This window comes from Chlorocebus sabaeus, chromosome 20 (genome assembly GCF_047675955.1).
Source record: "Chlorocebus sabaeus isolate Y175 chromosome 20, mChlSab1.0.hap1, whole genome shotgun sequence".
Lineage (NCBI taxonomy): Eukaryota > Metazoa > Chordata > Mammalia > Primates > Cercopithecidae > Chlorocebus > Chlorocebus sabaeus.
The window spans coordinates 33,099,437-33,112,383 of NC_132923.1; the positions used below are offsets into that span (position 1 = coordinate 33,099,437).

Below are 12,947 nucleotides of genomic sequence, written 5' to 3' on the forward strand. Positions count from 1 at the left end.
CAATGACCAAATCCAGCTAGCTGCCTGTTTTTATAAATAAAATCTAGTTGGAATAAGGCCATATCAACTCATTACGTATACTATCCATGGATGCTTTCCTACTCCAAGGGTAGAACTGAGTAGCCACAACAGAGACCACATGTCTCACAAAGTCAAATATATTTATTCTTTGGACCTATAAAGAAACCGTTTGGCAACTCTTGTTCTAAGTCAGGCTGTGGATTATATACATGAACATTATTAACAATGTACTATTGTTTGTCAGAATCCTTAAATAAAATACATAGACTGTCAAGAACTATCAATAAAAAGAATAATTCATCTGCAGTAGTTACTATGAATAGTTTTGTATAAAATCCTAAAGAATTGCTCTAGAAATTATTCTGAGGTAAATAAAGTCCAGAAGAATAAGCATCTGTCAAAACATGAACACAGTCGAAGTTCATTATTTGCAGTAGTTATGTTCTAAGGTTACCATAAACACTAAATCACTGTCCCTAGGAAAATTCAGGATTAGGTTCCTGGAAGCCTTTGTTTACAACATCTTGTCAACTGATCAATACATTACCTTGTTTAATATATGTTTATGTCTAAGAACACCTTGCTTAATATACACTATTGAATCATTAGCATTGAACTCACAGTCAATACCACCATAACTCTGGCCTGAAGGAAAACCATGTATTTTCTCCATCAGGCTTGACATAGCCTTCTTGAGCTCAGGAACACTAAAGAGCACTTCGACACCATGCTCGAGGGCCATTTTAAACACAAGAGTCACAACAAAAAAACTCAAAAATGTAAAAAAAGGTAGTGCTGAATAGACCATGAAAAGGATACTTGTTTGTAACATGAGAACTGAAACAAAAGGCTCTTAGAGGGTGTCTTTATTTGACTTCATCTGGGAACCTATGTGTTGACTGACTCAAATTTTTCACCACATGGCACAATGTCCATTTCCACCAAAAACTTTAAAAAGCACATCAAGGTCAGGCGTGGTGGCTCATGCCTGTAATCCCAGCACTTTGGGAGGCTGAGGCAGGCGAATCACCTGAGGTGGGAGTTCGAGACCAGCCTGACCAACATGGAGAAACCCCATCTCTACGAAAAACACAAAAATTTATCCGGGCATGGTGGCACATGCCTGTAATCCCAGCTACTTGGGAGGCTGAGGCAGGAAAATCGCTTCAACCTGGGAGGTGGAAGTTGTGGTAAGCTGAGATCACGCCATTGCACTCCAGCCTGGGCAATAAGAGCAAACCTCTGTGTCAAAAGAAAAAATAATAATAATAATAATAAATAAAAAGCACATCAATTATTGATTTTGGAGTCACAAATAAATTTTAGCACGTAGGCAAATTCGCCAATATGGAATCCACAAATAACAAGACTTGAACGTAGTTTATAATACCATAATCATCAATCTAAAAAATTATGCATAATCCAAAAATTTTCACTTAGGTCTCGGTATCTATTCTCAGGTCTTAATTCATAGCTGCTATATATGCTTGAGGTGCTGGGGGGCTGAGGAGAAATTCTAATCACCCAAAACTATGAAGAATTATAAACACAAAATCTAGAGAGAGCAAGAGTCTCTTTCTTACATTCTATGTTTCTAGGAAACTAAACAAATATTTCATGTTACAAACCTCTGTCGGTCCTCATCATCTGTGCTTTCATATTCTGATTCTTCACTAGATAATTCCTCATCCTCGTCTGGCAAAGGAGGCTCCTCAGGTGGCTGAGGAGATGTGGGTGGAAGAGGTGCATGCAACGGCATATAGTCTTCATACTAATTAAAAGAATAAAACAAAAATACTATGGCGGTCTAAAATATTTATAGAACAAACTCCATTTGAATACTTCATTCTCATTTCTATCACATTTTTTTTAACACATTCTACACATGTTCAGGGAACACCCTGTATGGCAGATCACTAGCTGATCACAAAATGTGCCTCTTCTTCCTTCCCCCTCAGCTGAACTAAATTTTCAAAGATCCTCTGTAGTTATATTTCCCCTTGTAACTGAGTTATAGCCAATGAAATTAGACAATTAGAAACTCCCACATATAATTGTTCCTTCCTGATCTGCAGACTGTGTAGCAATGTCTTCATCAATCTGGGAAGGCACATGGTCAAAACAATTCAGGTGTTTTTCATGGCTCAGTAGAGCAAAATATCCCTCTGCTCTACTTTTGGAAAGGATGTGACATGACAAAAATCATTTTTATTGTATTAAATGACTAAGAATTTGTTAACAGCAGTTAGTATAATCTTAATTAATTCTCCGGTAACATATCAAGCATTGAGTAGGTGTTGGGGTTATAAAAACAAACAAACAAAAACAACAAACAAATCCTAAAGTTAATAGTACATACATTAGAAAAGCAGCAAATTCCAAACCAAATTCTCTTCTATTCATATATGAACACTCAATGTATTAATAATTTTGCATTGCTATTATTTATAAATATACTAAGAGTACTATAGCAAAATAATAACTAAAATTATTCAAGAGCAGGTATAGCCTACTTCTAAATTATTGACAGATTTGCATAGTCAAGTCTAATAAAAATACCAGCACCCTTTTTCGTCTTTCGCAAACAAAGCTCTATTTGTGACAAAACCAGAACAATGAAATCCTTAGGTAATCCAGTTAAGCGTAACTACCTTATAGGATGACACAATGTTTTGGCTCAAAAAACTTAACAATGCTGGATGAAATGATAGTCTTTATTGCCAAAAGCATTTCTTTCATATTCTGGCTTTTCCTCACTTACAGTTCTCAGTTCTTCTATTATCATATTACTTTATGTCTGTTCCTTATTTTCAATGTACATCAGAGGTTGCTACAACACCTGTATAATTCAGCCTCAATAATCCCATTCGGGAAGAGAAATTTTGACTTGAAAATTCTAAAAGCTGTCTTACCATGGGAGGTCGCGCAGTAATTGGTCCAAAAGGTGTGGGCAAATTCATTTTATTCATAAGATGAAGGACCTTAAAATGGTAAAACATTTAAATTTACATATAAATTGATTCAACTCACATCTTGCATTTTACATACTAAGAAACTTTGCAATAACACTATTTATTAATTGAGTGTAAAGGAACACCTGCCTATCTCTTGACTTTAGGATCTCTGCATAAGGTAAAACAAGGCATCGGTGTATCTCAGATTAACCTTCCTAAAATGTCAATTCTACATGTTCAATTAGTCCCATTGCTAAGAATGTAATGTTCTTGCAATATAAAACCTACTTGAAATGATTTTATATCTTTACCCCAATTATTGTAAAATTATAAAACAGAGAAATACATTAAAATACATCTATACTTTGTACTTCAAAAACATATGTTATTACTGCCAATATTTTTAAGCATTTGCTCAGGGGTCTGAATCTCTATTTAATGGTGTATTCTAAAGTAATAGAGAATTATCACAAATTACATTTCCCAAACTAGCTTCTTAGTATCCACTTATACTATACCTTATAAAAGTCTTTACTTGAAAGTAGTAAATATTTAATTACATTTAAAGTAGTGTATCACTGGCTGTCTAGAATTAGTCTGATTACTTTTATGAGAATCAGCATGAAAAATAAAATATCAAGCTATATAAACAAGTCCTTTTAGGACAAGTTTTATTCCACTTACCTGTACATAGAACTTAGGCACACTTGCCAAGGCATTTACAATGTTTGCAAGGATTGTGCTGGAAGGTGGTGGGTACATATACTTGAGGCATGAATTTAAAGGAAAAGTCAGCCTATAAAATAAAAAAACATTTAAGATGCTTATGTTTTAATAATTTCATATCAGTAACTCATTTTAGGTAACCTGGTAACAAACACACTGCTCAAATGATACAGTACTATTAGATTTACCTTGTTCCTAAAAGATCCAAAGTACATTTAAAAAGAAAAATAAGCTACTGTATTTCTTGGCAGAGGTTTACCTTGTATCTCTGAACATTTCAAGAGATGCCTTCTCTGCACTGAATTCAGTGACAAACTCGTAACTCAAAATGTGATTCAACATATTAAAAATATACATGACAATAAATATCTTTGTTTTTAAAATTATCTTAAATTATCTTATTTGCAATAAGGTATCTGTATATAACACTATATACAATAAGCAATAAGATATCTGTATATCACAATATATAAGAAGATATCTGTATATCACAATATACAATAAGCAAAAAGCAGTAAGACATCTGTATATCTGAATACAACACAGAACAAAAGCAAAAGAAAAGCAAATAAAAATGCTAACCCATGGTTTGGTGCAATTCCATTCTCCACTGTTAAATAACCAAGTTCTTTTTTTTCTTTATCATCTTCAACAGGGTCGTCAGACCTGGGACATACAGAATCAAAGTTAATCTCACCTTTCCAAAGAGTGAAAAACCGCACACAAAAAAGATAAATTACCTTTTCAAACATGTCATTATAAAAACAGTTGGATTAAAAAAAAAAAAAAAAAAAAACTTTCAAGTATTTCTCAAGCAAACACCTATAAATGGGAAGGGAACTAAAATTAACCTTCACTGAATCCCTTCTGTATTATTATTACTACAAAAGTGCTATAATAATAAAATTATTATTCAGCACTACACATTTTCATTTACTCTTCATAGCAAGACTATGAAGATGGCATAAGTGTCACTGACCAAAAATAAAACTAAAGTTTACATGGTATAAAATAGTGGTAATCAAATGTTGTTAATGTGTGTCATAATCAGTTGGAGAGTTTATTAAAACTCATAGACTTCTAGAACATTTTCCCATCCCTTCCATCCCTCAATGAAGTTTCTGATTCAGTAAGACAGGGTTAAAAAAGCTCAAGGTTCTGTAGTTTGATCAAGTTTACAGATGATACAGCTGATCTAGGGACCACACTTTGAGAAACGCTAGTGTAAAGCAAATTTGTCAAGGTGTACTATAAAAAGTCAGGGCTGGAAACCAAATGCCAGTCTTGATTTTATCACACTGTGTTATCTCTGATACAAAGACATTATACTGGTTATTTTCCCTCCATTGAAGGTTGAAGATGAATTCATTTCAGCCCACTCCCTTCCCACTTCACACTGATTAAACTATAATATTAAATCTGGTTCCTAATGCACAATTAGGGGCAAAAATAAAGATACTGTTTCACTGTGCTAGATTTAATGGAAAAATCTGTCACTACTCTTCCAATTACTTACTGGCTAGTCTGAAACCAATACAATAATTGTATAACTGATTTAAAAAAAAAAAAAAAAAACTTTAAAAATGTTACAAAATGTATTATCTACATACCTTTTTTTTTTTTCAGAGCCTGAAGTGGGACATGGGGAGTGAACCTGATCTTGTTCTTTTGCAAATTCAACGACTAAAGTATGACCTAAAAGTTTCAGCTGATGGAGTCTTGTCAATGCCTGGAGTTAAAAGAACAAGAGTAAACATTTCACAATTGTACTAAAAATGATCTGTTAGAGACCAATGTTTACACTGTGGGCGGCAAGCCACCCAGGTGCCGAGGCAAGAGACCAGGGACAAGAGCTGTTCCCGTATAATAAAATACATAAAACAACAAGAGCTATATTAGATCTAGATCATAGATATGATTATATATGAATGTCATTAATCATTAGTTTGTAGCAATTACTCTTTATTCCAATATTATAATAATCCTTGCTCTACAATTATAACCTAGGTAAAATCAGGCCATACAGAGATAGGAGCTCAAGGGACATAGTGAGAAGTGACCAGAAGACAAGTGTGAGCCCTCTGTCATGCCCAGACAGGGCCACTAGAGGGCTCCTTGGTCTAGCGGTAACACCAGCATCTGCCAAGCGGATTGTGGTCTAGTGGTAGTGTTGGTGCCAAGGAAAAACACTGGCTACTTAGCGGACCGGGAAAGGGAGTCTCCCTTTCTCAGGGGGAGTTTAAAGAAGATTCTACTCCTCCACCTCTTGTGGAGGGCCTGACATCAGTCAGGTCTGCCCGCAGTTATCCAAAGGCCTGTCTCCCGGTGATGCTGTGCTTCAGTGGTCACGCTCCTAGTCCACTTTCATATTCCATCCTGTACACGTGGCTCTGCCTTTTAGATAGCAGTAGCAAAATCAGTGAAAGTACTAAAAGTCTCTGACATACAGAAATAATGGCATAAGCACGCTCTCTCTCTCTCTCTCTCTCTGCCTCGGCTGCCAGGAAGGGAAGGATCCCCTGTCCAATGGACACGTGACCCACGTGCCTCACCTACCATTGGAGATGGCTCACACTCCTTACCCTGCCCCTTTGTCTTGTATCCAATAAATATGAGCAAAGTCTGGCATTCAGGGCCACTACTGGTCTCCGCGTCTTGTGGTGGTGGTCCCCCGGGCCCAGCTGTTTTTTATCTCTGTCTTGTGTCTTTATTTCTACAGTCTCTCGTCTAAACACATAGGGAGAAAAACCCACCAATCCTGTGGGGCTGGTCCCTACATTTTTTTTTTTTTTTTTTTTTTTTTGCTAATGCTGTAAACATTTCCTTGACTATTTCCTAATTTATTTTTAAATTCAGGCTATCAAGCCTTTAGTACTTATTAAAGGACTACTTCCTATAACTGAGGAAAATAAAAATCTGGCTAAATCCCACTTTATGCCAGCTCTGCTTATACCCAGGCAGCTGAAAATGGCTAGAAAACAAACTAACAGATTTCCATGGCCTTACTTTCAATTTATAACAGCACCACAAACTGCAAGGTGACCTTTAATGATACCACAAAATTACTTATTACAATCGTAGTCTATTTTTCCCATCTATAAGACAATATTTTATACTTTCTCCTTGTTCCTTAACCTCACAATATTTTTCTTGCATTCCGTTAGCCTAGCACCTGGTTTCCTACTTTGAGACAACTGAAGTGATGACATGAGAATATCAGATTTCCACTATAACTCCCCATCTACCAGCATATGCATGCCAAAATTCTATGTTCTATCTATTATAATCTATTAACTATCCACATTCCTATCTAAATCCAGCTGCCTGACTTATATACTAAATTCCATCCTCTCATCTACTCAAGGGTCTTTATTTAGCTATGCTCTGGAAATGTGTGTGGTGGGGGGTGTGGGGGGTGCTCTTATTTAAACTGTTAATTTTCTGTCCTCTATTGGATTATCCATATCAGTATGAAAATATGCTCCTATTTCTCCCATCCTAAATTTGCATTATTAGTTTTGTAGTAAAACTCTGTAGAAGTTATATAAACCCTCTATCTACAACTCCTCTCTGCCTATTCAGTTTCAAACCTATTTCAATCAGGTTAATGCTTTAACAAGTTTAATGAGACTGCTTATCATAGACAACAAATTTTGTATTGTTGGGCTAATGATCAACTCCTAGTCTTCACTTGATTGCATTTAACATAGTTAATCACTTCTTCCTTGATACATGTCATTCACTTGGCTTCAAGACTTCATACGTTCTTACAATTTTCTTCCTAGTTCACTGGTTTCTACTGTTCCATCTCTTTGACTTGTGCCTTCTCTCACATTCTTAATGTTGGAATGCTCCAGAGCTCTCGTCCTGGTCTTCCTCTCTATCTCAACATATTATCTTGGTGATTTAATCCAGTATCTGAAGTTTAAATCTATATGCTAATGATTCACTAATTTATAATTTCAGCACAGACTTCTGTCCTGAAGTCAAGGAACACATATTCAAATAATGGATAGTGCCCCATAGGTTTCTAACAAACGTTTCAAAATCAACATTTCAGAAGCTAAACCGCTTAATCTCCCCCAGCCAAAAATGTGCTCCACCAGGAGCTATCTCTGTTTCAGATGATGGCAAGTTCATTCTTCCAGTTATTCAGGTCAAAAATCTTGTAATCATCTTTAATGCTTCTTTCCCACATTCCATATCCAAGCCATTAAGAAATCCTGTTTGCCTATACCATAAGGCCAAAGTCATCAAAACAGCATGGTACTGGTATAAAAATAGGCACACAGACCAATGGAACAGAATAGAGAACCCAGAAATAAACCCAAATACTTACAGGAAACTGATCTTCCACAAAGCAAACAAAAATATAAAGTGGGGAAAAGACACCTTATTCAACAAATGGTGCTGGGATAATTGGCAAGCCGCATGTAGAAGAATGAAACTAGATCCTCATCTCCCATCTTATACAAAAATCAGCTCAAGATGGATCAAGGACTTAAATCTAAGACCTGAAACCATAAAAATTCTAGAAGATAACATCGGAAAAACCCTTCTAGACATTGGCTTAGGCAAAGACGTCATGACCAAGAACCCGAAAGCAAATGCAACAGAAACAAAGATAAACAGATGGGACTTAATTAAACTAAAAAGCTTCTGCACAGCGAAAGAAACAATCAACAAACAGACAACCCACAGAGTGGGAGAAAATATTGGCAATCTATACATCCAAAAAAAGACTAATATCCAGAATCTACAAGGAATCCAAATGAATCAGTAAGAAAAAAAAACAAGCCCATGGGCTAAGGATATGAATAGACAATTCTCTAAATAAGACATACAAATGGCCAGCAAACATGAAAAAATGCTCAGCATCACTAATGATCAGGGAAACGCAAATCAAAATCATGAAGCAATACCTCCTTACTCCTGCAATAATGGTCATAATGAAAAAATCAAGACATAATAGATGTTGGCAGAAATGTGGTGAAAGGGACCTCCACGCTGCTGGTGAGAATGTACACTAGTACAGTAAGTATGAAAAATAGCGTGGAGATTCCTTAAAGAACTGAAAGTAGATCTACCATTTGATACAGTTACTGAGTATCTACCCAGAGATAAGTCATTATATAAAAAAGATAGTTGCACATGCATGTTTATAGCAGCACAATTTGCAACTGCAAAAATACGGAACCAGCCCAAATGTCCATCAATCAATGAGTGGATAAATAAGTTGTGAGAGAGATACATATATATATATATATATGAAACATGGAATATTACTCAGTCATAAAAAGGAACAAAATAATGGCATTTGTAGCAACCTGGATGGAATGGGAGACCATTATTCCAAGAGAAGTAACTCAGGAATGGAAAACCAAACATCGAATGTTCTCACTCCTAAGCAGGAGCTAAGCTATGAGGACCCAAAGGCATAAGAATGATACAATGGACTTTGGGGACTCAGGAGAAAGTGTGGGGGGTGGAGGTGAGGGATAAAAGACTTCACAATGGGCACAGTTTATATTGCTTGGGTGACAGGTACATAAATATCTCAGAAATCATGACTAAAGAACTTATGCATGTAACTAAACACCACCTGTTCCCCCAAAACCTACTGGAATAAATACAATAAGAAATCCTTGCTTCTATCTTCAAACTATATAAAGAATCTAATCACCACTAACCACTACCATTGTGGTCAAGGCAACCATCAATTCTGGACCGAATTACCACAACATTTTAATAGATTTCCCTGTTTCTACCTTTCCCTCCCTTCAGTCTAGTCACAACAGAAAAAGCAATCCTTTGAAATATGTCAGATCAGGTCACCCCCTTGTTCCAATGGCTCCCTATTTTACTGACAGTAATCTAAATTCCTTACTATAATCTACATAATATAGATTCTATGACTTCTCTGACTTCAAATCCAATAATCACTCCCACCCCTGCTCCCACAGATCACTCCCACTATGTATGCTCCAGTCACAGTGGTTTCCTTGAACAACATGACAGGCATGGTCACATCCTAGAGCCCCTGATCCAGCTGTTCCTCTAATTCAAACATACTTATCCCAGAAATTTCATTAGCTAACTCCCTTCGCATCCTTCAAATTGTTATTCAAATATAACCCTAACTACAGCCTGACCTCTCCCAACTTAGCACTCTCAATCTTATTGCTCTACTTGTCCTTTTTCCATAGCATTTATTGTCTTCTAAAATATTAAAGATTATTTTCTGTCTCCCCTTTTGAGACTACAAACTATAATCATCTCTATTTTTGTTCACATATAATCCCAAAACCTAAAACAGCATCTAGCACATAGTCGGCACTTAATTGTTTTGCAACACATGAAACTACAAGCCTTAACCAGGGACCGATTTTGTGTAAGACAATTTTTCCACAGGCCGGGGTAGGGAGTGGGAAGATAGTTTTGAGATGAAACTGATTCACCTCGGACCATAAGGCATTAGTCAGATTCTCATTGAGAGTGCAACTTAGATCCCTTGCATGTGCAGATCACAACAGTGGCCAAGGCACTGCTGATCTGATTGGAGGTGGAGCTCAGGCAGCCATGGGGAGAGGCTGTGAATAGAGATAAAGCTTCCTCAGCCTGCTAGTCACCTCCTGCTGTGCAGCCCAGCTTCTAACAAGGCGTGGCTGGGTACCAGGCTGTGGCTGGGTACCAGTACGTGTCCCGGGGTTTGAGGATCCCTGCCTTACATCATCATACAAAGTTAGTTTTAAAATGTTTCAATAATTTTCAAGACCCTAAATCAATGTTAGACCTCTTCATTATCAGTGAAGCTTGATTATCTGAAATGAAGGTCATCTAACCTGACTTACTCCAACTTTCTTCCTCTCAAAATGGGTATCACATAAGTTCTTATTCTCAAAGATTTATGGCTTTTCACTTTTAATGTTAACTCCTCCTACCTAACTTGGCTACTTACTCTATTCTTGAACATTTCTCCCTTTGTTTTCTTAATCTATCACTTTCCAATAAGGCCAAATGTTCTCTAGCCTAAAAGCCCTATCAATACTGCCATTAACCTCTTACTGCTTCCTTTCACTACAAACATTTCCAAAGACAATGACTGGCTCCATGTGCTCTCCTCCAAGTTATTTTTGACCCTAAAACAATGCGTTTTTCATTCCCATACTTTATTTATAATGTATTATGCTATATTTTTAAAAAGACTTTTTTCTGAAAAAAAAATTACCTATCATTATAAAAGTACATATTAATATAACATGAAAGCCCTCTGTAATCCTGCTCTCAGAAAAAGATGTTTTTAACATTTTGGGGTATAGTTCTGTCATATTTTTTTCCTGTGCATATGCTAACATGTATACTATTAGTTTCAAAAAATCTGAGGTTACATCATAGATAATGTTTCACAACTTTATTCATGTACTCTATCTGGGCTATCATTCTCTATTAACACATACCACTTGATATCATTCTCAGACAGCTGCAGTCCAGTATATGGACATAATGTGATTTAAGGCTTCCCTTCCTTTTACCAATGAAAATTTGGGTCATTTCTATTGTTTCATGGCAAAAAGACTTTAATAGAGGTGTTCATTCCTCATTTTGCATCATCACAGGATTTCATCTTCTTAAAACACACTTCTCTTTGCATCAGTGATAATTTCCTTTCTAGTTCTCCTACTTTAACTGCTCCTTCCCATTCTTCTCTCCTAGCTTATTACCCTTTGGGCAATCATATCTATTTACATGGCTGAAGAATCTTTCCATTCTTCCCCTTGCCTCAGCTCTAGACTAATATTTTTAAACATTTCCACAAAAGTAGCCCAGTGACCCCTCCAAGTTAACAGATGACATGTGAATTCATCATATACTTTTGCAAACATTCTCTGGATCCTCATGTCAGCTAATATAACAACCCAAATAACTCAATCCTCAGTCCAAATATCCTGAACCCGTCTCTCTCAACCCCTATATTATAAAACCTACAAACTCAATCTCTATTAAGTATATATCTACTTCCCCCTTTGTCTTCTTATTGTCTTCTTCAGATAGTTATTCTTGTCTTGGCCATTATAACAGCCTTCCATTTGGTCTCCTACCTGTAATAATTCTGCGCATCCAATCCATGATATGAACTATACCAGATATCTTGCACAGGCCTGATTATATTATGAGCCAGCTCAAAAGTATCAAGTGCACACCTACTAAACCAAACTCAATACCTCTCTCCCAGACTCAATCTATTTTTCAAGTCCCATTTCCATCTCAATCTTTAGCTCCTGCTCCACTTATAAATTGCAATGACTCCCAGCTTTATTTGGTGTTCCCCAAGCCCCGAAGGCCCATCTCGCCTTATTTCCTGTTGAAAAAATCCAATTATCATTAGACTTCTAGCTAAAAGATCACTTCCTTTGTGAATGATTCCCTGGCATTTTAAAGAAATGTATATTCTCCTTTTAACACTTGAAACATCTTACCTTGTAACAGTCACAGAGATATTTATCAATCTAAATCATTTAGAAATTATGTTAATTACATATGCAGTTAGTTTTGGTTTACAGATAATCTACTAAAGGACTGGGCAATATCTACCAACTAACAAATCAAATGTAGTCCTGTTGGGGAAACTGTTGCAATACAAATGCTTTTGCTTCTTAAAAACCACAGTTTAACATTATCTGAACCAAGACTGGATAAGAGGATACTTTTGACAACTTTAATAGTCAAGAAAAAGTCATACCTTTATAGCTGCTTTTTCATTAGGGAATGTGGCAAAAGCTGTATGTTTCTGAAACAGAGTTAAGGTACAAATTACTTCCAATATAATTTCAGTTTCTCATAAAGAAATCTGACATTTTACCAGTGGAATAATGTGACATGTTAATAAAATCATGGGAAAGTATGAAAAGTCAAAACCATTTAACTGATCAATAATTTCAGTCCAGTGGTTTTCAACATTTTTTTGAGGCAGATTTGAGATGAAAGCTATGCAACCTCTATCATATAAAGACACACGTTTTACACATGCAAATAGTTCAAAAGACCAAAAGTTTAAAGACCTCTTCTACACAGAGCGTCACTTTTAGCCAACTAAAAATTTATTTCTTTCATTTATGACAGACCTAAAGATTTTAAACTTTCCTCTATACATAACAATGCACAGTTTAAAAACATTCACCAACAGAGAAATCGTTCTTCAAGGTACGTATTTCCTTTGTGCTTTATCTTTGTAATAATGTTCAACGG

The 12,947-nt window shown here is 36.1% G+C and overlaps 1 protein-coding gene across 4 annotated transcripts in view; it reads right to left on the bottom strand.

The window, feature by feature from the left end:
* RNPC3 (RNA binding region (RNP1, RRM) containing 3) overlaps positions 1-12,947 on the bottom strand; it is a 31,676-nt gene that overhangs the window by 17,181 nt on the left and 1,548 nt on the right. For all 4 annotated transcript variants that reach the window (XR_005240373.2, XM_007977782.3, XM_037998122.2 and 1 more), the window contains exons 2-7: positions 12,442-12,489; positions 5,312-5,430; positions 4,284-4,367; positions 3,660-3,771; positions 2,934-3,002; positions 1,650-1,792 (exon numbers count right to left, since the gene is read on the bottom strand). Coding sequence is in view for 3 of the 4 variants with exons in the window: in XM_007977782.3 (XP_007975973.3) it covers positions 1,650-1,792; positions 2,934-3,002; positions 3,660-3,771; positions 4,284-4,367; positions 5,312-5,430; positions 12,442-12,489 (575 nt within the window). In the remaining variant the exon portion in view is untranslated. The remainder of the gene's footprint in view (positions 1-1,649; positions 1,793-2,933; positions 3,003-3,659; positions 3,772-4,283; positions 4,368-5,311; positions 5,431-12,441; positions 12,490-12,947) is intronic.